General features: G+C 36.3%; 1 protein-coding gene across 5 annotated transcripts in view; it reads left to right on the forward strand.

Moving 5' to 3' along the window:
- The window catches only part of ASAP1 (ArfGAP with SH3 domain, ankyrin repeat and PH domain 1), a 130402-nt gene that overhangs the window by 69094 nt on the left and 34428 nt on the right, over window positions 1-26880 (forward strand). For all 5 annotated transcript variants that reach the window (XM_068155535.1, XM_068155532.1, XM_068155534.1 and 2 more), the window contains 15 exons: window positions 1308-1453; window positions 3269-3343; window positions 3698-3747; window positions 5468-5597; window positions 6345-6430; window positions 7183-7258; window positions 8067-8153; window positions 13546-13646; window positions 14058-14127; window positions 15918-16005; window positions 16885-16933; window positions 22685-22848; window positions 24448-24581; window positions 25624-25715; window positions 26567-26753. In XM_068155535.1, the coding sequence (XP_068011636.1) occupies window positions 1308-1453; window positions 3269-3343; window positions 3698-3747; window positions 5468-5597; window positions 6345-6430; window positions 7183-7258; window positions 8067-8153; window positions 13546-13646; window positions 14058-14127; window positions 15918-16005; window positions 16885-16933; window positions 22685-22848; window positions 24448-24581; window positions 25624-25715; window positions 26567-26753 (1535 nt within the window). The remainder of the gene's footprint in view (window positions 1-1307; window positions 1454-3268; window positions 3344-3697; window positions 3748-5467; window positions 5598-6344; window positions 6431-7182; window positions 7259-8066; window positions 8154-13545; window positions 13647-14057; window positions 14128-15917; window positions 16006-16884; window positions 16934-22684; window positions 22849-24447; window positions 24582-25623; window positions 25716-26566; window positions 26754-26880) is intronic.

Here is a 26880-nt window from a genome sequence, read left to right on the forward strand (position 1 = left end):
TGGAACTGGTTTAATGTTTGGGGTTTGCTTTTGGTAGATAGGCATTTTTTTAGTTTCTTTTTTTCCTCTTGTAATAGATTTCCAACTTTTTATTGGAGTTTTAGGGTACTGTTTTGAGTACTGTAATACCTTAGAAGCATTATTGTTTAACTCTTCATCAGCCCTTAGTTAATGCCAAAGTAGATTATGCTTTGTGGGACTTTGTCCATAAGCTTTACATCTTTCTGACCCCTTATCATTCAAATGCTCTCAGGTGATATGACAACTTGAAGAATATGAAACTTGCATGTCTTCTGGGGAAAAGGTACATGTTGGTAGCCATTCCCTCTTCTCCCCCCAAACTAGAATTTGTTCTAGTTGGAATAGCTCTGTGGTTTTGTGTTTGTCGTTCACATTAACAAAACCCAACAGAAACAAACAAACAAAACAACAGAAAACAGACCACCCACAGAAATAAAATGAACAAACCAACCCAAACAAACAACCCATAGTGAGACTAGGGAAGTCATTAAAGTGAAATTCCAATTTAGTTAATATCAGCAATATTCCTCTAGGACATACAAACGTAATAAAGTCTGTCCCAAAGGGCTGCAGTGGCAAATTGTCTATTTAAAGATATTAAAAGGGAAGTAGCAAAACCTATGTAAACAGAAAATAAAGTAATAAAACCAGGAGAAACATTTCAGGTGCTATGGTCCGTAATTCAAAATGTCCTTCATCCTTGAGCTGCGGATTTTGCACTTCCATGGACTTCAATTTCATCTCGTTCCTGACCTCTCTATACATCCCATTTGCTATTAGATATATTGAAACACATCTTTGGCTGTATACCAATACACATTCCATTCTGTGGAGTAACTTGATTTTACAGAACAGATGAAAAGGCAATCTTTGTCTGGGAGACATGCTTCTGTTTGTTTTGATCTTGCAGTCTGAATCTGACTTGATATCCTTAGTTTTGTGTCTGGTACTACTGACTCTTTTGTAAAAGTGTCCTAGGTAAGAAAACAAAAAGCAGAGATTGCATTACAGCAGAGAACTCTAAATTCCAGTGTTTATTATAATGAGCATGTGTACTTATACTGTTTGACATTTTATTGATCTTGTTACTTTATTAATAAACTACATTGTTGTTAAGTGATTTATTGCAAATCAAAGTTGCTGAACTTGTTCATTTTAGTATTAAAATGGTTGTAATTTTCAGTGAACGCATTAGCTTGTGGCTTTTTTGAAAGCCCTGTTAGTTGGTTTGTCACTATATTGCAAGACATAGGCTTAAACAAAGAACAAACTTTCTCTCTTTGCAGATCACGTTCAAAATGAAGAAAACTATGCACAAGTACTAGATAAATTTGGGAGTAATTTTTTAAGTCGGGATAATCCAGATCTTGGCACAGCTTTTGTAAAGTTTTCCACCCTTACTAAAGAATTATCAACGCTGCTGAAGAACCTGGTGAGGAGTTTCATATTTTCTTAGCTTTGTAGTTTTGTAAAAGAAAGTTGCAGCACAACAACTTGAGTGATCCTGATGACTGATGGTAATTTTAGAGATGCTTTCATTATTTTGTCAAAATACAACATGGTAGCTTCGGCAGAGGCGATCACTAAGGGTGTTATTACACTCAGTGTTTGATTGTTAATTGGCAGTTAAGAAGAAAAATATAAATGTTGAGACATCACTTGAAACATCATTTTCAAGTGGTTGACAGTGTTGTATATCTCTCCTCATAGGCCTTAATTTTAAATCGTTGCCTGACCTGAAGTCTTTCCAGTTAAAAGTTTTGAGCCAAAGATCAGCCATAACTAATGGTACCAAAAATAGAACCTTTCATGCTTTGAAAGAGAAATAATGCTCTGGGGAGCATGCTTAAATGGTGGTATACTCTATTCTTGCTGTGATACACAAATCACCCATTGCATAAACATTAGGCTTATGAAAATGGTTTAAAAGTTTGACTCATCTAAAGTTTGTCTTATGCCTTTTACTTGTGAAGGCTGTGTTATAAAATTTGTAGTCAGGATGAGATTTCTTTGCACTATTTTCTCTTGTATGTGCATGTTTTTAAAACTGCTTAATGCCATTTTTGAAAAGTCAAGCTCTTGTGGGTTTTTTGTTTTGTTTTCCTGTGTATGTTTTGAATATATAAGGAGTTGGTGAATGGAATGTCATTCCTGGAGAAGTGGTTTGAGTTGTCATTTTGAGATTCTGAGCTGTGTGGGTCATGTGTTTTGCAAAAGTCTCTTAAATGTTAGTTTCATGGAATCAAATATTCTCAGAACACCTTGTAGGAGAGGGGAGTTGGGCCATATGTATGGCCAGTTAGAAACACTAAGGTAATACTTTGTTATTTTGGTTTGCAAGCAGAAAATGTTATGCCTTGCAATCTTCCTGTCGTTTTCCCTGTCCTCCCATAGCAATGAACTGAAGAATTCATGGAATATTTCAGTGGAAGAATGGAGTCATGAAGTAGGAGCGGCAACCATTTTAGCACTTGACAGGGATAATACTGATATGTGTCTGTTTCCTCTGGTTGTAACTCTTTGGGAACCACACACAGCATACGTGTTCAGATAGAATCACGGCAGTAGTTTTTTCTGCCCTTAGACTGGCAAAGATGAAGAAAACATTTTCACAGATATGTAATCAAAGAGTAATGGACTTACTGGATTGAAATGGCTTGGGTGAACAGTTGGACTTGACCTTGGAGGTCTCTTCCAACATGGTTGATTCTGTGATATTTAAACTCAGGTCGTAAGAGGATGTCACCTTTTCATCTTGGACAAGGGAAGGAACAGATTTCCCAGATAGCTGGAATATTCAGAGCTAGTGATTCTTTATTCTTTTTGTCGGTGGCTGAATTAACATGTATCTTGCATGGTACCTGCTTGTAGCACAGCAGGTCTTCATTTCTTACTCAGGAGGCTATTTTATGTTCCAAAACTTAATTTGCTCCCTAAATAATGAAATGGTGTTCAAATCTTTCCTTTAAGAACCTGAAGATTTACTGTAGGGTGCTTTTAGAACTTTGCTTGTATACTATTTTTTAATTCTGCATTTATATTCCCCCATGGAAGTAAAGATTAATCCTAATGTTTCTCTCTGATGCAAGTGAATGCTTATTAATTTTTCTGAGACTCAAATGTACTATTGATTTAGATATTTTTAGGGTGATTGTAACTTTATTGGTGAAATTCAAAGACTTGCAGTGTTTGATAAGATCATCATTCCTCTTTTTGAATGATAACAGAATAACATTTTTCTCTTTAGCTCCAGGGTTTAAGCCACAATGTCATTTTCACTTTGGATTCTCTCTTAAAAGGAGACTTAAAAGGTGTTAAAGGGGTAAGTGTTGAAAACTGAACTTTTTATTTAAGGAAATGTTTCTGGGTTCAGCCATGTTGTGACTATTTTCCATTCACCCATGAGATTATATAGGCATTAATATTCTGTACATACTCTAGAGAACATATTCAAAATTGAAACAAAATTCTAAAGCAGCATCATAGTCATGCCAAATTCCTGCCCTAATGTGTCACAGGGAAGTAAAAAATTGTAGCTTTTCCCAACTGCTCTCTGAAAAGTGTTAAAAGAAAATGTTATTTTTTGTTGCTATTCATAACTTGATATTTCAACTAAAAAGACAAAGGTTGGTTTGGTGGGTTTTTAATAGTCTAAGCAATTTTTCTGTTTCCTCAGGATCTCAAAAAGCCTTTTGACAAAGCCTGGAAGGATTATGAAACCAAATTGTAAGTATTTTTCTCCCCTCTCTCTCTTCCAACCCCTGCCCCCCACCTCTCTCCTCCTGGTCCCACACAATGGCCTATATCTGGACACAGATGTGAATATGAGCAAGGCAGCTCTTTTGTGGATCTCTCTCCTCCACTAATAGAAAGAAATTATTTTTATGTGCTCTAAAGTAGTTAAATGCCTTTAGTATAAAGAACATAGATACCGAACAACATAAAGTTCATTGTGGAGATTCCAGATGGCTCTTACACATTCTTATAACCATATATGTGAAATCTATTCATGGTACAAATGATGTGATTTACAAGTTGTCCTATATTGCAGAACTCTTGTTTTTGAGAGGCAAGAATTTTAGTGCAGTTAATGTGAGTTCTAAAATGTTTTCATACTCATTCCTGTCTTGGTTGGTCTTTTTTTTTTTCCTTAAATAAATTAATAAAAAGGGTTAGATTTCTGCCCCTGTACACTGCACTGGTTAGGCCACACCTCGAGTACTGTGTCCAGTTCTGGGCCCCTTGGTTTAGGAAGGATGTTGACTTGCTGGAGCATGTCCAGAGAAGAGCAACAAAGTTGGTGAGGGGTTTGGAACATAAGCCCTGTGAGGAGAGGCTGAGAGAGCTGGGGTTGCTTAGCCTGGAGAGAAGGAGACTCAGGGGTGACCTTATTGCTCTCTACAGCTACCTGAAGGGAGGTTGTAGACAGGCGGATGTTGGTCTCTTCTCCCAGGCAGCCAGTACCAGAACAAGAGGACACAGTCTCAGGTTGTGTCAGGGGAGGTTTGGGCTGGATGTTAGGAAGAAGCTCTATACAGAGAGAGTGATTGGCCATTGGAATGGGCTGCCTGGGGAGGTGGTGGAGTCACCATCATTGGAGGTGTTCAGGAGGAGACTTGATGGGGTGCTTGGTGCCATGGTTTAGTTGTTTAGGTGGGTTGGATTGGTTGATGGGTTGGACATGATGATCTTGAAGGTCTCTTCCAAACTGGTCTGGTCTGGTCTAGTCTAGTCTATTTTTCTGTTCTATATTGAAAATCTAACTTTACTTCCAAATAGAGTATCCATTTAGTCTGCAGAGGAGATATGTAAGAACAAACACACTGTAAAGCTGTGATTAAAGTCTCAGAATGGCCTCCTAGTTCTGTATTCACATTTCAATATTTCACAATTTCAGTTTTGGCCTTCTCTGAAAATGTAATGACTGGAATTCATGTGTTTTAGAGTAGGTGTAAACTTTATATGATGCCTTCCTGGTTTTCTTAACTCGTGCTTTATGAGCATGAAACTTACTGGATGAAGTTGTTCTGTGGTTTTTTTTTTCCCCTGCAGATTAAGTAGTTTCTTGTGCGTATGCTTTACATTGTATAGAAATGGAGGCTGTGGAGCACATCCCATAAGAAAGAATGAGCAGTTGTGGGTTGTTTTTTTTTTGTTTGGTTGGTGTTGGGTTTTTGTTTGATTGTTTTGTTTCATGGTTTTTTGTTTTTGTTGTGGTTCCTTGGGTTTTGTTTTCATGATGGTTTTTCTATTTGTTTTCTCAAGTAGTACACAAACTAGAGAGAAGAGTTAAAGGCTGAAAGGAAGGAAGGGCAGCACTTAGTATCATAGAGGAAATTGTCTTTAGAATGGCTTTTTTAATATTTCTTGATTCTTACTTTTTCCTAAAATAGATCTCACAATAGTAGAAGAATTTCTCTAAAATGTTTTCTAATTAAAATTTCAGTACAAAAATTGAAAAGGAGAAAAGAGAGCATGCAAAGCAGCATGGGATGATACGAACTGAAATAACTGGAGCTGAGATAGCAGAGGAAATGGAGAAGGAAAGGCGGCTATTTCAGCTACAAATGTGTGAAGTAAGAAACAAGTTTCATCTTCCTTTTTTGACACCATAGCTGAAAAGTACCTTGTGGGCCTTATGTAAAGGTGATGAAATGTACTTTGTTGTTCAAAGAGTGCGGAGGAAGCAAAAGATTGCAGTGTCACTTAATACAGTAATACAAGGATACTTATTTTAGCAACTCAGTTCTGAGCCTGATGTCCTTTATTTCTTTTCTTGGTTTTTAGATGATTATGCTGAGGTTCTTGGGCTGAAAATAGACTATTTCATATTTATAGTTGGGCGATTCAGGAAGTATTTTTTGATATCATTCTTCCAATGTACTTTCTGAAGCCTTCTAAAATGTATGATGACATGATGAATGGCAGCAATACATGAATTCCATAAAATTGCTTTTTATATAAATGGTTCTCTTTATTACATTGTAGTGACAATTAATTTAAATTGCATCATGTCTGGGTTTTTAGACTATTTCAGTTATGACTACAGTAACATTTTTGAAAAGGACATCTTCAGACAATTGTAGAGGATGAAACATTTTCCTGATTTTATTTATTTATTTGGGTGGTCCAGATTTGTTTAGGAATGGCCAAATAAATTGTTACCCGTTTTATATTTTGGTTAAGTGTGGCAGACTGGTGGGATGTAAGTCAGCACCCAGGTTAAACACAGAGGTAATTAATTGAGCAAATGATGTTTTATTGATTGAAAACTGTTGAAGGTTGTGAGGCATGATTATCAACATGTTTTTCACTCTGTGCAGTATCTTATTAAGGTTAATGAAATCAAGACAAAAAAAGGTGTGGACCTTCTGCAGAACCTTATTAAGTATTACCACGCACAATGCAAGTAAGTGCAATGCTTGTAAGCTTTACAATTTTCTTCTTTACTCAAGTGTTTGTTTCCCTTTTCCTTGATTTTTATTTTGCTTACATAAGGAGGTTTTTATCATGATTATAGTTTGCCATGAGTCTGCAACTTCATTCTCTTAGGCTGTACCTTTTCAGTAGGTCGTGTGAAAGTGAGTAAGGTGCAGAAGCTATGGCAGAAGAGGCTAAAGGAAAACTTGCAGGTTGCATGCAAAATTACTTTTAGTTCCTCAGGCATTGATTTGGAATGTAATCTTAGATATGGCTTGTTTGTTTTGTTTGAATAGTTTCTCAATTATTATGTAAATTTTAAACCAAATAATGTCTTTGAGATTCCTTGAGGTGAAACTGGTAAGATATGACCTTGTTATTGACAGAACCACAGAATCAAACAAACAGGAACCTCAAGTTAAATACAGGAAAAAAAATTAGAATTTACTAAGGGAAAATATCCTGACTAAAAGCAATAAAGACAAGATAATCTGTGTCCTCTCTAATTTGATAGTTGATAATCGCAAGGGTATATCCCCAATGCTGAAAGATATCAAAGCTGCGAGGAAGTGGGGGTTTGCTGGGCTTTTCTGGGGACTTTTTGGTTGTGTGTGTTTGTTTCTGAACATGGGAGGAGCTGGATATGTTTTAATGGGTTTGCTATTTTTTTCCACAAGACAGTCTTCTTTATGTTATCAATTATATGTATTCCTGATAAATCACAGGTATTTTTCATTATAGTTTCTTCCAAGATGGGTTGAAAACAGCTGATAAACTTAAACAATATATCGAAAAGCTGGCTGCTGATTTATATAATGTAAGTTTACTTATAAGTAGTTTGAAAATGGAAATAGTGTGTTTATATACCTTTCAGATATGATTACAAGAGTGACTATTTAATTTGTAACTTAGTGCCCTCTATGAAGCTTTGAATATTGCTAGACTTGAGGGAAAAAAACATCTTTACTATCTTAAACTTTGTAATCTGTTTTTCAAGTTATTAGGAAAAGTAGCTTTCATTCTACTCTTAATTTAATACTGCATTAAAATGAAACTGATTTGAGGAGGGAATCATTGAATCAGATGATTAGCACCAATGTTATCTACCATTTTCATCTTTCAAAACCAGACTACATCATAATAGCTCCACACCTTAAAGTGAGTTAACTTGTGATGTTCATTGAAGCCCAAGTAATAATGTGGAATCAAAGCCCACTTGCCACCCAAGAGCTTTTGTAGTCCGTATTCAGAATGACAACAATCCTGTTTATTGTTGTAGTTTGTAGATAAATTTTCATTAATGCATTTTCATTCCTTAAGTCATCTGTCAAGCGTATTGGTTAATTAGTATTCCAAAGACTAATTTAGTTGCATTTAGATACTGTGAACCGTTAAAGTGTAACAGACCATGCAGAGCTGGATGTTCCTTGTAGCTTGCTTTTCAAGTAATACTGTCATAGAAGGTGAATACAAGAGAATGCCCATGAAAATAAACTCAAATATTGTAGAAGCACAGAATAGCTAAGCTGGTTGTTGAAGATGTCTGATACATTATGATGGAATGCATGAAACGTTAAACTTGCAGTTCCATCCAGAGAGCCTATATTGACAGTCTCTTTCCATAGATAAAGCAGACACAAGATGAAGAAAAGAAACAACTTACTGCCCTTCGTGATTTGATAAAATCTTCTCTGCAGCTTGATCAGAAGGAGGTAAATAATTTATGCATGTTATTCTGGAGATAGTGTAAATTTATCAACTCATTATTCAGAAACTGGTTTAATTGATGTTCAGTTTGTGTAGTTAGAGGTTCAGAAGAGTTGGACTTTGAACACTATGGCAGAACTAACGTTTAGAATGTTCAACTACACAAAGAACAGTTTTGATTTTCTGTTTCCATTTCATCTGTGAAAATAAATGATTCCTTTTTTGTATAATTCTATATATTTCAAAATAAAGTTTTTTAATGTTCTGTAAGAACAATTGTGGTAGATCAGATAATTACTTTCTCTAGCGCAGTATCCTGTCTTTGATAACAACAAAGAATGAGTGCTCAGGAAAAGATATAAAGGGATGGGATGCATAGTTCTTTGTGTCCTGTTGTCCTCAAGTCAGATTATGTTCAGGATTTTCCTGACCCAGGTAAGGCTGGCTAAGCCAGAAGGAGAATTGAAGGCTTAGCTTTGCATATAGTTTTGGTAGTACGATTCATCTAACTCGCATGGATTTTGTGCTGCTCTTTCCCAAACTCATTTTGCTGTCATAAGGAAGAAAATTGTTATGCTAACCAGACAGTAGTGTCTGAGACAAGGCACTTAAAAATTAAAATACATCAATTGCACTGGTATCAGAAGTGAAGGAGGAACACGTGATGTCCGTTGCAGATATTTGGGACTATGCCTTGAACTAGGAGATAGGCTATAATGTATATCACAGCTTTTACCTGAGACAGTATTGTGGTGATTTCCAGATGGTAGTGTCTGAGAGTCAGTAATCTTGAATATCCCATGGTGAAGCTGTGTGTTGGGAGGGTAAAGGTGTGGCTTTCCTTTAGGAAAAGATTGTTTCCCTTCTGTTCAGTTGTCTTTTAGATAAATAAAGCATTAGTATTTGCTTGGTATCTACTCAGCTTATTAAGTATTTATTATTAAATATTATTTGTTATAATAAATATTAGATGCTGTTACCAATCTACATATGATAGAACAGTATTGCTATTATCATATATACATAAAAGCATAATTTAACAACCAGATGTACTGAGTCAGCCAAGTTTCCCACAGCAATCTATGCTTGGGTGTTAGAGTTAAATGCAAGGCAGTACACACTGGTACTTCCCCTTGACACTTTCTCCACAACCCTGTGGATTTCCTTTTTTTGATTTAGAATAGAATAACCCGGGTTGGAAGAGACCTTTGAGATCAACGCATCCAACCTATCATCCAACCCACCTAATCAACTAAACCATGCAACCAAGCACCCTATCAAGTCTCCTCCTAAACACTTCCAATGATGTCTCCACCACCTCCCCGGGCAGCCCATTCCAATGGGCAATCACTCTCTCTGTGTAAAACTTCCTCCTGACCTCCAGCCTGAACCTCCCCTGGCGCAGCCTGAGACTGTGTCCTCTTGTTCTGGTGCTGGCTGCCTGGGAGAAGAGACCAACCCCCACCTGGCTACAACCTCCCTTCAGGTAGCAATAAGATCTCCCCTGAGCCTCCTCTTCTCCAGGCTAAGCAACCCCAGCTCCCTCAGCCTCTCCTCATAGGGCTTGTGTTCACACACCTCACCAACTTTGTTGCCCTTCTCTGGACATGTTCCAGCAAGTCAACATCTTTCCTAAACTGAGGGGCCCAGAACTGGACACAGTACTCGAAGTGTGGCCTAACCAGTGCAGTGTACAGGGGCAGAATGACCTCACTGGATTTGTGCAGTTGCTTTTTGAAGCAGTGAGAACTATCAGCTTCTGTTGATTTTTCATTGGTACAATAACTAAATGTAACCGAAAGTCCAATTACTACATTTCCTGTTTCCTGGATGTGGTCTCTCTTCCACTGGAAAGTAACCTCATTTAAAATATAAAAATGAAACTGAATTCTAAAACTTAGATATCTGTTGCAGTAAAGCAGCTTCACATGTCTCAGCAAAGTAAACCCTGCAACTTTTGTGACTTTTTAAGAGTGGTGTAGACAAGCCTTAGGACTTGAACAAACCTGCACGCATATATGTATGATAGCTATAGGAAAAGTTAATGTGATAAAGTTAATTGAACTTAATTGAGGTTGTGCCTTTAAAAAAAAGGATCATTAGTGTGATTCTCAGATACTCAGCCAAATTGTGGGAGATCTGCTCTAATGAAAGAATCTGCTACTTTGGATAAAATAACCATTTGATCATGTTGATGCTTAAGTGTCTCTTTCAAAATCAATGTGAGAACTTTCACTCGTGATTCTGGTACACTGCATGAGTCAGAGCATAATGATGCTGGCAGATAGTGAGAAGCTTGATAAAACAATGTCTCTGCTATTAGGTATTCATTGTGTTAATCTAGAAATAGCATGCCAGCATTCATTGCTCATTAGTTAAGTGACAATGAAACTTGAAGACATGTGACTCAAGTTTCACCAGTTAGCTCTCCATCTCTGTGTACATCTGAATCTTCCAAGTATGTCAAGATGGACTTTATTGTTCTGATGGATGACCTGTTAGTTTGTAATTAAGAATGCATTTCCACCCCTTATATTACTGCATTATAATGCTGGAAAATTTTAGGATTAATGTAATTATTGAACATGGAATGAATGGGTTTTTCTCTGGTGGATTTGTAAAACTTCAGAAGTATTCTTATCAAAAATTACTTCAGCAGGGAAAGAGTTTGCAATAAAATTGAGACCCTAGTTGCATGTGGTTTTTAGTTTCTTTGACCCTTTGCACAAGAGAGAGAAGTTTATACCAGTGATTGCTGTCCAATTTTTAAGTTCTGCCATCTTTGACCTCTTTTAATTACCAATAGATAAATGAGACTTCCTTCCCATCTCAGGCTGACTTACTGTCACAGATGGCAAAATATATTCCTATTTGGCTGTTAAGTCTATAAAAGCATGTAGAATCTTTCTGAATTTTAAATAGTAAGTATGGAAAAATTACTTTTCAGTACCCATACTTCTCTTCAGGAGGAACCACTGATGTGGTAAACGAGCCAGCCTTGTTCCCTCCACTTCCAGGGTCTCATAATGCAGCTTTTGTATTACTGGTGCATGCTTTCAAGGTGTTTATTTGGTGTTATGGGCATCTGTGATGCTCCTACGTGTTTCACTGGCATAGCTGTCCTTTTATTGGTGAAAGAACTATTGCTGTAATCCTTCAGATTGCCTGGTTCTTGGAAAAACACACTTTGGCAATCTTACAATCTTGAGGTTGTTCAGAAGTGTTAGTGCTGCAGCTTCACAAGTGGAAGTAGTTTATTGTGGCTCAGTGTGTCTAGCTGCCACTGTGTGATGCCTTGGTATCAACCTCCATCTGATTCTATTGCTTTGCACAAAAAAAAAAATTACCCAATTTTTTGTACAATGACTATAGTTGAAACTTTGGGGGGAAATCTTTTGAGAGATACTTCTGTAATTATAGTTGTGTGAACTATCTGTTTGTATGTTGAAAAAGGGTTATATGCTGAGAAGCTTGGGGTGGTGTTTTTGTTTGTTTGTTGTGGTGGTGTTTTTTAAAGCAAACCAGGCGTTCTATTGCCTGTATTAATTATATATATATATATATATATATATATAAAAAAAATTATTGGTACAAATATAACTTAACAAACCAAGTTGAATGTGTAGAGCGTCATGGTTTGTGTCTGCTTTAACTATTTCTTTACCTTTTTATTTCCCCAAATCTTCATCCAATTTGCTCTTTGGAACAGGAAGTACACCTCAGTACACTATTTCCTGTGCTAATACCTAATTCCAATGGGGTTCTGAAATTTATTTACAACAAATTAACTGCTTACTGGGGCAGTGTAAACCCTGCTAACAGCACATTGCACGTTGCAGCCTTCATGGGGCTTCCAACCAAATTTGTTACAAAATGGCAAACAGTTGTAAGGTCCCTGAGTAAAATAAGAAGGGGTAATCTTCAATATGTATTGGCTTTGGTAAGTGTAAGAAACTGCTTTCAAAGAAAAAGGTGATTGCTAAGGAAGTAATTGAATTTCTTGGGGGTTTTGTTTGCTTGGTTTGGGTTTTTTTTGGTGGGATTTTGTCAGATGTATTTAGGGAATTTTTTCACAGCTCGCCTGAAAATCATATTGGGGTGTCCCTGCCCATGGCAGGGGGGTTGGAACTAGGTGATCCTTGTGGTCCCTTCCAACCCTGAATGATACTGTGATACTATGATATCAAGGCCTTCTTAATTAATTTTTGCAAACCCATATTAAAATATATAGAAACGAGCTTTGGACTTGATCTTTTTCAATGGAAATTCATAATCAGCTCAAGTTTGTAGGGGTATACAATATAGCCATCAAATTGGACAATTTAAATGTAAGAGTCTGAAAGACACAGAGAAAAACGTGATCCCTTAGTCACTTTAGTTGCTTTTTGAAGCCAATGTCCTAGATGCTAAGTTGCACAGAACTTTGTTATGATGTTTTGTTTCTTGATGAGAAAGCACCAGTGTGCCAACAAAAGGTAACTGTTGCCTTCTTTCTAGTAACGTTGTTCGGAAAAAAAATGGTTTTGCTAGATATGAGGGCTATAAAATTTATGTTCAAGGAACATTTTTAAAATTGAATGATAATTCATGTTTTAAATTGTTTGCCTTCTCTTTCCTCTATTGCTTTTGCCATTCGTGATCGAAGTCTAGGAGAGTAAGTCAATGTTTTAATGAACTTTTGGGGATGATTTTTTTTCCTGATGTGCTTATAACAAGTTAATACATTTCACTTAATTATTTCACTACCTCAGGCCAAAAGTTATTTCAGGTGACTTAATTCACTAAAACTCATGAATTATATGCATATTGTTAATTGGCATAAATTGTGTCTGTATATATGCATGCTGTATTCTGTTGCTTTCTGTTTGAGATTTTATTGTGGCCTTTCTTCACCATGAGAGTGGTGAAGCCCTGGAATGGGTTGTCCAGGGAGGTGGTTGAGGCCCCGTGCCTGGGGGTGTTTAAGAGCAGGCTGGATGAGGCTCTGGCCAGCCTGATCTAGTGTGGGGTGTCCCTGCCCATGACAGGGGGGTTGGAACTGGATGATCCTTGTGGTCCCTTCCAACCCTGACTGATTCTATGATACTATAAGATTCTACAATATTGCATTTCTGTATTCTAAAAAGTCATTATTTTGAGATTCATATTTGCATCCATAGTGTACTTCAAATGCCTAATGAAGTGACAGAGTCTTGAACATGCAGTTAGTACAAAATCACATGATACAAAAGCAAGCTGTCCTACAGATCTAAAACTTGCATTAGTTTTCTCTTTGTAAATCTTTATTACTTTGTGAAGTTGTGGTAGAGAAGAAAAATAGAGTAAAATAGACCTAAAGGACAGGAATTTTTACTGTGCATGTCAGGAAATGTTAAAGGTGTTTTTTCCTTTTTTAAGGATTCACAGAGCAGGCAAGGAGGATATAGTATGCATCAGCTGCAAGGGAATAAAGAATATGGCAGTGAGAAGAAAGGTTATCTTTTAAAGAAGAGTGATGGGTATGTTCATGGGGTACATAATCTATAATCAGAATTATCAGTATGTTCATGCACTGACTTTTGTTGTCTACTGTGGGTGCTAAAGACGCATTCTCCTCATGTTCTTCTCCTTGTGGCAAGAGAATTTCATTGGTACACAAGAATTTCAACTCTTAACACAGATCTAAATTTAATGCAATAAATAGGAAAAAAATATGACAATTGTGGGGAAAAAAAGTTATATTAAAAGGAAAGCTGCCACCTTTGTAAATCTCTAAAAGCTACTTAAGACCTATCATAAAACCCTACTTTTGGTGAGGCATTTAGTAAAATTTTGGCTGCATCTGTTTGTTTCTTAAAATGAAAGGGATTAATACGTGTTTTGAAATCATGGCTAGTTACTGAATTTGTTTTCTTGATGTTCTTATCTAGGTTAAGGAAAGTATGGCAAAGGAGAAAGTGTGCTGTGAAAAATGGAATTCTTACCATATCGCATGCAACGGTAAGTTGTTTTTATGCCTTTTTATTAGAGTAATAAATTAATATTATCCTTCTCTGGTGATCTTCATCTGCTATTACAAGAAAAAAAAATTCTACTTATGCTTCTGACTGTTGAATTTCTGTGAATTATCAGAAGTTGGAGACTGACATGAAGTATTGTTATCCTTGTTCTTAAAATTCTTCCTAGTTGTCTGCTCCTGACCACTAGTGGGGACTGTGCTTCAGATAAATCAAGCAGTACACCTGTTGTTGTTATATTTTTGAGATATGGGATCTGGTTCATCTGAATCAAATTAAGTGTCTACATTTGTAGCTGTCTGCATCAGAACAAGATCCTGTAGACTCCTGTAGCCACTGGAGAGCGTGTCAGTGTAGACAGAGGAGTCTGGGTAGATTTGGTCAGTTCTGATTATAGACTGTACTGGAAGGCCAGTAACTAGCTCATACATAGATGCCTGTATTACTGATCTTTCATTCCTACATAGGATGTTAATAATTTAAACCACTGTAATGCCTACACTTAAATGTTGTCAAAATAAAATATAATCATCCAACTAATCAGAGTGAGAAAATGAGAATAAAAATTGGTTGGAAATGAACTTCAGAAATTTCAGGGGATTGGATGAAATAAGTGACCTTTTCTTTGGCCTTCTAAAACCTTTCATTTTTGTTTTTCTCCCCCACTGTTGTAGCCTATCACAGTTGATTTAATACTTAAGTGTATTTATCAGTAGTTTCATTAGAAAATGGCACTGCATTTTGTACTAGAGTGCTGGGCTCTTTGAGTGGCTAGGGAGATAACCTTGCCTCCTTTGAGGAGTCATTTAATCAAATTATTTATGCCTAAGTTGTTAATGGTTCAGTTATCACCATTAAAAAAAGAAAAGTTTGTTGCACTTGCCAGTGTAGAAGTCTTTGAATTACACCACTGATTGAAGTTTCTCAGTTCATTTGCTCTTTTCTATTGCAGTGTAGAATAAAGTAATTTTCTTGTGTTCAATGCTGAGAAGTTCAGGTCATAATAGTCTGTTCAAGATTAAACTTCAAAAACTGAGGGTCCAATCACATATTTACTCCTTCAAGGAATTATTGCTGCTTAGATGTCAAAAATCTTGAGCTTGTTCTGACAAACACTTGGCAATGTGGGAAATGCACTTAGAGATTTGTTTGTTTGTTTAGTTTGATGGCTTTGTATTACTCGTTGGGTTGTTTGGTTTATTGCAGTTTCTGACATGAGGAGCTCAGAAGTGTTTACTAGTAGAACCATATCTCACATTAAGTTTGTGTCAGCTCTAGTAACATTTAGTCAGCATCTCAATGGTTTCTGGTAAACCAAACATACTTCACACACATTTAGTTATGGTGTATTAAGTAACCTTAATAATAATTGTAATAATTTCAAGTCCCAGCTTCCCACTTCTCTGTTACAGTTTTATATTGGGAAATTGGAATATGGGCATGCTGTCATGAAAAATTGCAGAGTAGTTTTGCCATTGTTTGTAAAATACAATTTTTTAAAGTATTATCATATTCTACGTTAAGGTTTCTTTCTTTAATCCCTTTCAATTAGGCAGGAAGAGTTGTCGTGAGGACTTTAATTTTGTATGGATTTAGCAATCTTTCAACTGTGACAGATCAAGTCAGGCAAAGTTATGCTGCCCTCAAACATTTTGAGGGTGCGCATGTATGTATGTCAGGGCTTTGAATTAATATCATACATGGCCACTCTCCAGAAAGGTAAAATAATTCTGAACCAAGACCTTTTTAAAGTAAAACAAATTTTCTTTTTAGTCCAACAGACAACCAGCTAAATTGAATCTATTGACCTGTCAGGTGAAGCCAAATGCTGAAGATAAGAAGTCTTTTGATCTAATATCACGTATGTAACAACTTTTAGTACCATATTGCATTATGTGGAATTTCTACAACATGCTTTTCACAATACATTGAGTAATATTAAGGCTACAGTTGAAAATTCAGCTCTGTATCCAGATGTGTGCAGTGCCTCATGAGTGTTTCTATCCCTCCAGTCTTGAAGATAGGTTGAATGGACAAAAGGACAGAGAACTTCTTGTGTGTGTGTGTGACATAGGCTGCTGTTTGTGGCTTGTCACAAATGAACAGTCTGTATCTGCTGCATTTCTAAGTTCAAAGAGGTGTTTCCACAGCTTAGTGGAACACGCATAGGCTATATCCACCAGGAACTGGAAAAGTCCTTTGGCCTCATCTTGGTTTTCCTTGAGTGCTGTTTGGTAGGACAAGGAAGGCAAGGAGAATCCAATGTCTTATGTTCTCCTGTCCTCCTTTTAAAACATGCTTCTGTTTGTCTAAAATGGGTAATGACTGCTTGCCTTTAAAGCTTCTTAGATTTCCCTTCACCTCCACTTGGTCTTGTGTAGCACATATCTGTATCCCATCTGAGTTCAAGGTTTTTGAAGTAAATGAGGCAACTTATTGTTTTCAGTCTCTGCACATACAGTATTAAACAAGAAAACAGTTCCACCATTCTATGTTTACAAGGACATCCCATGAAACCTTTGAATGTGAGGAATAATACCCATTTCAGATTTCATCCTTCAGTTTGTAAAAAGAAGTTTCTTAACATGAAGAGTGAGAAAAGGATCATTTTCCATAGCTGTCTGGCTAAGAGCAATTATTTTTAAAGGCTTTAGTTGTCAAATAGACTTAGTATCAAATATGTTGATGTATTATAATATCTGTAATGTGCCAAATGAAAAGTTGTGTTTCTTTCTTTCAGATAACAGAACCTACCACTTTCAGGCAGAAGATGAACAGGAATACGTAGCGTAAGAATGCTTACACTTTTGGTTTTCCTTTTTATTTTGCCAATAGAGATGTGTCAAAAATCACACATAGCAGTAGAAATCATTTTCCCAGTTAGGGAAGGTTAGTCCCTGCTGTCTGTTTTTTCTGCTGCTGTGAATCACTAAACACCAATTATTTTGTGTCATGCTACAGGGCCCCTTGAAAACCTTGTCATGTTTAAAAACATTAAAATAAAAACCCAAAGGTTTTTAAAAAAATCAGTAAAACACCAACCAGCTGAAAACCCTTTTCCACTCTGTGGCCTGCCAGCACATGGTTTGTGTGCAGTTGCTTATCCTGATACAGTAGATCAGGTTATTGGGATTCAAATGAAATATTTTAAAATGTTTCAGTCTTCTGTGTCAGTCCTCTTCTACAGTCATTTCTTTTCCTCCTGATCTTACCTTTTTCTGTGATAAGAATAAAAAGGTAAATATTTCCATATAGCATACAGAAAATATTTATAGGCACTGCATATTTTTTACTGTAAGCTTAGAAATAAACAGCGAAGCAGATCTCTGAGATTTATGTACATGAGAATCCAATAACTTGCTTCAGTAATGCATGTTTCCAACCAATTTATCTCCTTTAATACAATCTTTCTTCCTCTGATACATCAGAACTACTTCTTATCCTGAGAACCTTGTACCACATTTTTCCTCCTGAGTGTTGCTTTTGGTGCCATCAAATGTGTTGTGCAGAACATTAAAAGCAAGTGCTCATCACCTGTCAGGTCTAGAAATGAAGTTACTACTGAAAAGAGTAGGAAGCCCAAGCCTTCCAGGCCGCCTCATTCTTCAAAACTGTTAAGCTCTTTTGTTACATGTCCATAGTCTAATGAAGACTGTGTTGCTCCATGTGTATTTTAAAGATATAGGGAAGACTTCCAAGGTATTTCAGTTGTTTGGTGAAGCTGGGAGGGAATGATATTGACAGTTCAGCATTGGAAGGCATGAGAGTTTTGTCACTGAGCTGCCTTTTTTTTCTCAAGTCTTCTACAGGTTTATGTTGGCTCTTAACAGTGCTGATGTGCTAGTCATGCTTACCAAATTCTCTCTGGACCTTAATTATGCCAATACATTTCTTAGTCAAGAAGAAAATACTGTGATTTCTGATAAGTAATACACATCTGGAGTGAGAAGGTTTTGTGTCTCTGTTATAAATTAGCTTTTACTGTATTGGTTTACAAGATGAAATTTGTCTTAACACACGAGGAAGGTAGGAGGAGGATACATTAGAAAGTTAATTCCTCTGAATGGCAAGTCAATAAATGTAACTTAGCTGTTTGCTTCTTAGGCTATTTTTGAGTTCCAGGCTAGTTTTGTTTCCTATTAGAACTATAGTTGCTATTTGTTTACCACTGAAGTCTAATTTATCACTTTAAAGTCCAGAGGCTGAGAAAATTACTTGTACTGAAACACTTTTATGTTGCTACAAGTTTAAAAAGTTTCATTTAGCTAAAGAGACATTAGTTGCAACCCAGTGCTGGAAGAGGTGCAAACAAACTGAACAGGCACTAAGTATATTTTGCCTGTGTTGGCATTGTAAGCCGCCAGCAGACAGACATTGTAATGCACCTTAGAAAAGTTCTCTGTTTCAGCAAATTGCTGAAATAACCTAAATAATGGTATGTCTTGGAAGTGTACATGGGAGCTTACTTTCCTTTTTCTTTGGAAAAATTTTTGCAGTATTTTTAGGTAATTGGAGTTCTGGAAACAGTTTATGACTGTTAACATGTCAATGAAAAACTGCAGTGTAACCAAATGTTTAATGTTTGTTGTGCAGCCACTGTGCAGGCCCTAAATAGCTTTATTATCTAAGGTGTCACATTAACAGCAAGCACCATTTGATTTCCAACCTTACTGATTTTGGTGCATTCTGCAGGAAATACATGACTGTAGTTCCTTGGTTAGAGTTGTCATCCTCTTCTTCCAGTTTCCACTTGACTTGTATGTGTGCCTTTCTTGACCCTTTCTTCTCCATCTTGTGTTTTGTCCGGCCAGATTTAGTGCTGCTTCTGTTCTGTCTTCTATTCTTTGTGCACCAATTGAAAAATAAAAGCATAAGCAGATTTTTGTCAAATCACTTTCCTTTCAGATGCACGTCTAAATACAAATACAAGATGCATTTCTTTCTACTCTAGTTTAACTGACCTTGCATACCATTTCCTAGTGATCATTTTAAAATGCTTCCCTAAATAGTTCTTCAGACTACTTAAAAATAATTTCAAAAAGGAGATGATCAAACATACAGATCACTGAGGCCTACATTACGTTACAGACTTATGACTGAATCCACTCCAATATTTCTTTTAGCACAGTATATTCCTTGATTTTTATCTTTTTTACTTCAGTCAGCTGTCTGTTGACCTTTAATTACTGCTTGACTGACTTTGAAAAATTCTTAGTTAATTATTAGTTCCTATAGTAGATAAAGTGCAGTGTGTCTAGGAGGGGGAAGAGTAAGGAAATATGTGTATGTGTCTGTATACATATTTATGTGCATATTATAACCTTAGAAGTCTAAAATAACCATAATTATTGGTTTTTAACATCTACAATAATAGATGCTTTCTACTCTGATAATTGTAGATAGGGCAAAACATACTCTGGACATGACTTTTGAGTTCTTTTGTACCCCTCTTTTTTTCTGATGGTTAAGGGTATATCAACTTCTGTAGATAATACCTGGATTGTAAACACACCTATATTCCAAAATTTTGCTGCAAAGAAAACCACACCAAACTTCAGTCTAGTGTTCAGCAACATTTTTCAGATAATTTGTATTTTGAGAAGTCATGAGCTGGAAGATCTTAGTATTACCTGTGGCTTCTTCCATACAAAAAAGTTGTTTCTGAATGTTTAAAAAATACTATGCTATTCTTACTCTGTTTCTGCATTTACCTGGAAAGAGCATATCTTGCAATAGCAATTGTCAGCTGAGAAAGATATTTTTTTTATTGCAAACTAATAAAAACTGGCAGACTGGTTGTTATTCTGGGGCAGGAATCTGAGTGAGAGTCTAGCCTACTCGAGATTAATAATACTTTGGTTTCCTTCATTGGATCCAGAAGTCACCTCTGATGACATTTTTTTGTTTAGCCTCATGAGTTTCTTCAGAATTGAAAATCTCCAGCAAACAAAACAGGTTGGACTTGATGATCTTTGAGGTTTCTTCCAACCTTATTGATTCTATGAAAAAGTTTCAATAGATCATAAAGAACTACTGAGATCCCAAAAAATGAAGTGTAATAGAAGATTAGACAACCTGTCTTACTACATTGGGAGGCAAAGCAATTCTCCAAGATTTGAGTCACTTTTAAATTATTGGAAAGTAATAATGCAAATTATTACCAGAAGAGTTTTGGCTGTTAGCTTGACACTTGTGGCATTGTAAAATAAGGCAAATGTGGTTTTGTTTTTGTTTTGTTTTGTTTTTAATGAAAGGAAGAAAAAATAAATAGGTCAGTGCAGATAGAAGAGCAATCCTAAGGCAGTTTTGATAAACTATTGACATTGAATTGCTAGACTGTGTTTGCTGATTTGACTTGTTTATTTTGTCAGTATACAGCTTGCCAGGAAGTCCTGGTGACCAGCTGGGGACTTCTTGTGCAAATAGCAGCAGTCATTAAAAAAGTCTCTGTTATTTGGCTTATGTTGAATGTCCTTGCTGCTGGTGCCTGGGAAGAGTAGATTAGTAGTGCCTCTTGTTCTGACAGTCTCACAGATGACACCAATGACATGCAGCCTTGGACACTGGGTTCCTTCTAGCTGAGCAAACACAACCAAAATAAGTTCTTTCTTTTACAATTAGAAGCTCCTTGTACAGAAATCTATCAGACTAACAGCTGGCTCAGTCATGTTGTGTTTATTTTAATTGCATCTAATAATTTTTTAATAGTTACTACATAGTTGAGTTTTATTAAAAATCTGCCTTTTTAACAAACTAATCAAATTGTAACCCTGGAAATTGTCAACAAATGTTAGAATAATTGTTGTCTGCTGAGCTTAATGATTATTTTACTGGCTGTGTTTAACCAATCATTACTATAATATTAGAAGCAAGACACTGGCACTGGTTATTTTTTGTAGTAACACTGGACTCAGGAGAAAAATTGCAGGAGAGTGCCACCTAGTGTGGGTTCTTATTTTAGCATATAAATGCAGGGAGAGATACTAATATGAATATGTTGAGCAAATATATATGGAGAAAATTTCTTTTCATATATTCTAATTTCTCTATAAGGTTGATTTTTATTTTTTGTTAATTATTTTTCAATATTATTCTTCTAAGTACTAATTCCCAGGTTATTCTCTTCCCATGATCATTTAAAAACCAAGGCGTATGAAGTATATAATATACAGTGCCTGTACAGCAGCTCAGCCTCTGAATTTGTATGGCAAGAATGTATCCATAAAATTCCCTCTGAAACACTTTAAAGCTTACCTTTGCATTATTATTTCAGCTAGAAATTACAGATAGAATAGAATAGACCAGCTTGGAAGAGACCTTCAAGATCATCATGTCCAACCTATCAACCAATCCAACCCACCTAAACAACTAAACCATGGCACCAAGCACCCCATCAAGTCTCCACCTGAACACCTCCAATGATGGTGACTCCACCACCTCCTCATTGGAGGTGTTCAGGAGGAGACTTGATGGGGTCAATCTGATGTTCTATTAGTTTGTTTAGATGACTGGAGGCATTTTAGCACCTATCAAAAGACTGATGATTTCAGATAATTGTGAACAGGAGGACACTGACAATTTAAAATATTGATGTGTGAAGTATGTGTTTGCAGTAGATCTAAAAGCATCTCAAATCACTGTACCTGGGAGGATTTTCTTTGTTTCTTTCTTTCTTTTTTTTTTTTCTTAATTTACTCTTTTTCTAATTTAGGCAACATTGCAGCTGCAATGTGCTTGTCTTTAGTGTATCTGCCTTCCCCTCTTTACTCCCAGCCGAAGGGCAGCAGCCACTGAGAGATTTTGGATTTTTAATTAGAACATTATTGTGTAAAGACATAAACCAAACCTTGCAGAGTGGCAGAGGGCACAGGGGGCACTGGTACCTGAAATGCTGTTAAGAGTCCTGATTTGTTGCAGTCAGCAGTCACTTTTAAAATGTTGTGTTGGCTATCAATATTGTTAGTCTCCTGTCATTTTCTCTTTCTTTTTCCATTTGTTGCCATGGCAGTTTTTATTAATTTAGGCATTACAGTGTGACTCTGATTAGTGCACAGAGACCTGCACTTTGAAAGACCTCTAGACCTGAACACATTAAAAAATGTGCTTGCTGTCTCCTCTATGAACAGAGATATGCACAGTGCAGAAAGTAGTGGTTATAATTTTCTCTCCTACTGCTAAAGGAGACTTCAGGAACATCTTGGGCACCTGCTTTTAAAACAACTAAATTTACTAGAGCTTAATTGCACTCTTTCTTTTCCACAGCTTCTACTTTTGTGAGGAACCTGAGAACTGTACTGCACTGGCTTTAGATTGTTCACCAAAAAGACTTTAGAATTAAGATATTTGTTTTTCCTTTTCTCATTCTTGCTTACTTTCTCTCAAATCTTTCTTTTCCATCTCTCCCTTTTCCCCCACTTAGTCTTTCCCACAATACAGTCGTTCCCTGTATCCCCACTAATATTTTGTTCCTGGCAAGCTTTCTACAGTTTAACTTGTATTTGCAAATGCAGATCTTCATTAAGGTCTTTATCTTGTGCTAGATGGATATCAGTATTGACTAACAGCAAAGAAGAAGCATTAAATATGGCATTCCGTGGAGAGCAGAGCACAGGGGAAAGCAGTTTAGAGGATCTGACAAAAGCCATTATTGATGACATACAGAGATTACCCGGAAATGAAGTCTGTTGTGATTGTGGCTCACCAGGTATCTCAATTTGTTAATGTCATCAACTTCTTGTTGGGAGCGAAGTAATTTCTTTAAAGAAGTGTTTGTAGAGTGCAAACTAATTCTCTAAGTGATGTGTTGGTCAGTGTTCAACCTGTTTTTAAAAGAACAAATATGACTTTCATACATTAGTGCCGTTTAATTCACTAAAATATTTTTGTGTGTTGTCTGTGCTTACTTCCAGCAGTTCAAGCCCCTCTAGAGTTTGAACTGTTCTTGTTGCACTGTCTCTAGATGCTTGTTGCACTTGAATGGAAGTTGCTTGGCATCACTGATCCTGTGCATGCTACTAAGTAGAAGTGAGTAATGCCTAGACAATGATTGTGGAAAAGTTGACCTGGCCAGGATCTTACTCTGAGGTTTTATCTTGGCATAAGAGTACTGCAATTGCAGTATCAAAAGTATTCAAAGGTGGAATAAGTAGTCTTGTACAAAGAATGAGATCCAGAGTTGGACTCCCAAGAGATTGTATCCTCAGAATACAGAGTTACAGGTCAGTTGTATGGTGCTTAGTGCTTGAGAAGAGTCAACTTGTCATAGAACTACTGAATCTATGTGGTAGTTGGCAGCTGTTAACAGCTTTCACATCTAAAGAAGCCTCTTCAAGAAGGTAATACTCATTTGGAACTGAGTAGACAGTATGTGTCTTGAAGATACTTACTGATGAAGAAATGATCCAAATAAGTACCTTTGTAGAAATAGAAAGTGAAATAAAATTATGTCAAGTCCTAGAACTGGTTCATTCAATTATACCATCCTATAAAGCTAGAGAAACTTCAGGTTGCAGTTCTCATTCATCTTTTAATTTATAGTGACATTTTTAAGCTTTACTCCTGCATCCCAGCTTGCTGCTTTAAAACTCTCAACTTAATGCTTTATCAGTTCCTGTTGAAGATCCAGGAAAAGATTAATTTTGAGACCTATATGTATACAACATATCTCTAGAGCTTTTGATTTTCCTTTAAAACTGGTCCTGCTTCTTACATAGCATTCATAGCATAGCATCTATTTGAATATGACATGCAGATCTCCTCCATAATAGCAATTTTTTTTCTTTTAATCTTTTTGGTTTTTGTTGTTGTGCTGGCCAGCATTCCTTACATTTTCTACAACATATTACTGTTTCACATACTGGAAAATGCTAAGGTTGGTGTTTTGGTTTGATGGAGAAAGACTATTTGAAGTTTAAGAAGTAAATTTTAAAACCTCGGAGGTTGCCAACAGTAGCATTTCGGAGATCTGTTCCTTTTAAAAACAGGAGACAAAAGCCTTACTTTCTACAGAAACAAATCCTAACTGCATTCAAATACAGTCTTTCAGTATGGATTTATAATTCTAAATTCAGTGCTTTGGGATTGTCCCTAAATCTAAAAGCCATACTTCCATCGGGTAGCTGTTTGTGGTTTATTATGTACTGCAGTCTGGAGAAAAGTATGGAATACGCTTAGCTTATTTCCATTTGTTGAAACACTTTATGAAGAATAATTTCAGAATACACTGGGATTTCTTCCCACCACTGAAAACCCCTTTTTTTTTTTTTGGATGCAAATTAAATATGTCTGGCTTTGATTTTTACAGATCCAACATGGCTATCAACTAATTTGGGCATTTTAACCTGCATCGAGTGTTCTGGAATACACAGAGAAATGGGTGTCCATATTTCTCGAATCCAGTCTTTGGAATTAGACAAATTAGGAACGTCTGAACTCTTGGTAAATTTCTTTCATTTAGATTTATTTTAGTTTTTTCTTTAGTCACATGTCCACCTGTAAGCAGGAAACATTCAGGTGTATCATTTACAGTTAATTCATTTCAAGGTATGGGTTTGCAGAAGGTCGTCTTCATATTTTTTTGTGTGTATCTTACAGAAGGGTTTTTACTTTTATGTTGTTATTGGTGCTTTTGACTGCTTCTCACTTCTTATGTTCATTTCATAATGTTTTGCAGAATGTATATTGATACCCACTGTGATTAGTGCCATAACGATTTTGCCTGTAATTAACTGGTCTTGACCCTAGATCAGGACAGTCTAAAAATCTCTTATGATTAATAAAAAAAAAGAAAGCTAATGTGACACATGAGAATGACCATTGCCAGTTTTGACAGAAAAATGTTAGTTATGAAAGCAATTTGTGACTACTAAATCCAAAAGAAACCAAACCCCAACAACCCAACCCACCAGTTACAGCAGGTTTGTCTCCTCAGCTATTTGGCCTGTGAGAGGGTGCTTGTTAAGAGAGATTTTTGTGTGGGGAAAATTGAGGGAAGATAGAAGACAATTCTGAGTTTGTTTATAGGTTTAACATTATCACTAGTACTCTTTTCACAATCTTTATGTGTTTGCAGAGTTACTATTCATTTAAATTGTGTCTTAGTAAGGTCTGAGCTTCTTTCCCCAGAAGTAACTAGTTATTTCCTGTTACTGGGTAGTGTACTAGTGCTGTTTCAATGTTTATGCTGCTAGTTTCTCAGGTTGTTTTTATAGTTTAGGCAAATTGAAATACAAATAATTAGCTGTGACTGTGAAGCCTAGTGTAAAAACTCTGGGACGATAATATTCACACTTCATAATCTATTTTAGTGGCTTAATATTTAAATGCAATAATCATGATTTTATTTTGCTAGCTTTTATGTTCCAGCTTTAATTAGTAGTGTGGAAAATGAGCATTTACAGTATAGTTTTTAGGTTACTGTTAGACACCCCACCCCCCCCAAGAAAAAAAGTACATACTTATTTATTTCTTCTTATTGCAGCTGGCCAAGAATGTAGGAAATACTAGTTTTAATGATATTATGGAAGGGAATTTACCTAGTCCTTCACCTAAACCCAGTCCATCAAGTGATATGTAAGTTTTAATCTCTAAATTCTTTAAGTTTATTGTGGTATATATATGTGATGTAAAAGTCCTTAAATAATAACCAAGCCAGAGGAGGAGGGTTAGGATGGCAGCGGACTGGAGTATTTTACTCCAGTTGTGGAACTTCATGTTGTACACTCGCATTTTAGCTATCTTGACTTCTCAGTGTAGAAAACTTGGGGTTTTAACTTAGAAAACTTAGACTTAACTTTGTTTTATTTAATTTTCTATTTTATTTATTTTTCTATTTTATTTAATTTTCTATTCCTGAGTTTGGGTTTCATTATTTTGAACCTTCAGTGGGTTTGAGTTTTGTATACCCTCAAGTGAAAAATACAGTTGGACTAAGGGACACCACCTTCAGGTACTGTCTGGAGATGGCGATGAGCTTTTCTGTTCCTTTCCCTGGTAGAGCATAACAGATGTGGTTTTTGCCAGGGAAGACCTTTTAACCTATTATGCTGCTTTGTAGCTGACTTAGTATTTTTTGTTTGAACTTGTTTTTAGCATGATTTTTCATGCTTGTCCTGCTTCTAAGGTGTAGCTATGTTTCCATGAGAAACCACATTGTAGGCTTTGTTTTTTTCTTTTGTTTTAGCTCTCTGAGTCAGAGCAGGTTTTGTACATAACAAGAAGGCAGGATAAAATTGAGTATATACCTTATTTTGGGCTTGTTTGCAAGGAAGACATGCATTGTAATAATAAATAAAACAATCTTTTTCTGATAGTTTCCCTCTTAACGTCTCAGCCTCTGAGCTAGGCAAGGTGATTTAAAATTTAAACCACTGACCTATTTTTCTCAGAATTTCTAAACCAAGATCTATTTTCGCACCCCACAGGACTGCACGCAAAGAATTTATCACTGCTAAATATGTAGATCATAAGTTCTCTAGGAAGACTTGTGCATCTGCAGCAGCTAAACTGAATGAATTACTTGAGGCTGTCAAATCCAGGGATTTACTTGCACTAATTCAAGTCTATGCAGAGGGGGTAGAGCTAATGGAGCCACTGTTAGAGCCTGGACAGGTAAGCTTATCAGGTAAACAAAGCAGAGTATTTTAAATAATGTGTATTTGTAAAATGTCCAGGACCAGGGACCTTAGATGCTAAACAAGAGAAATAATAGATGAAAATGGGAAAGACGACTCTCTGT

This window comes from Melanerpes formicivorus, unplaced genomic scaffold (assembly GCF_026170545.1).
Source record: "Melanerpes formicivorus ecotype bairdi unplaced genomic scaffold, bMelFor1.0.p_v2 SCAF_32, whole genome shotgun sequence".
NCBI classification, from domain to species: domain Eukaryota; kingdom Metazoa; phylum Chordata; class Aves; order Piciformes; family Picidae; genus Melanerpes; species Melanerpes formicivorus.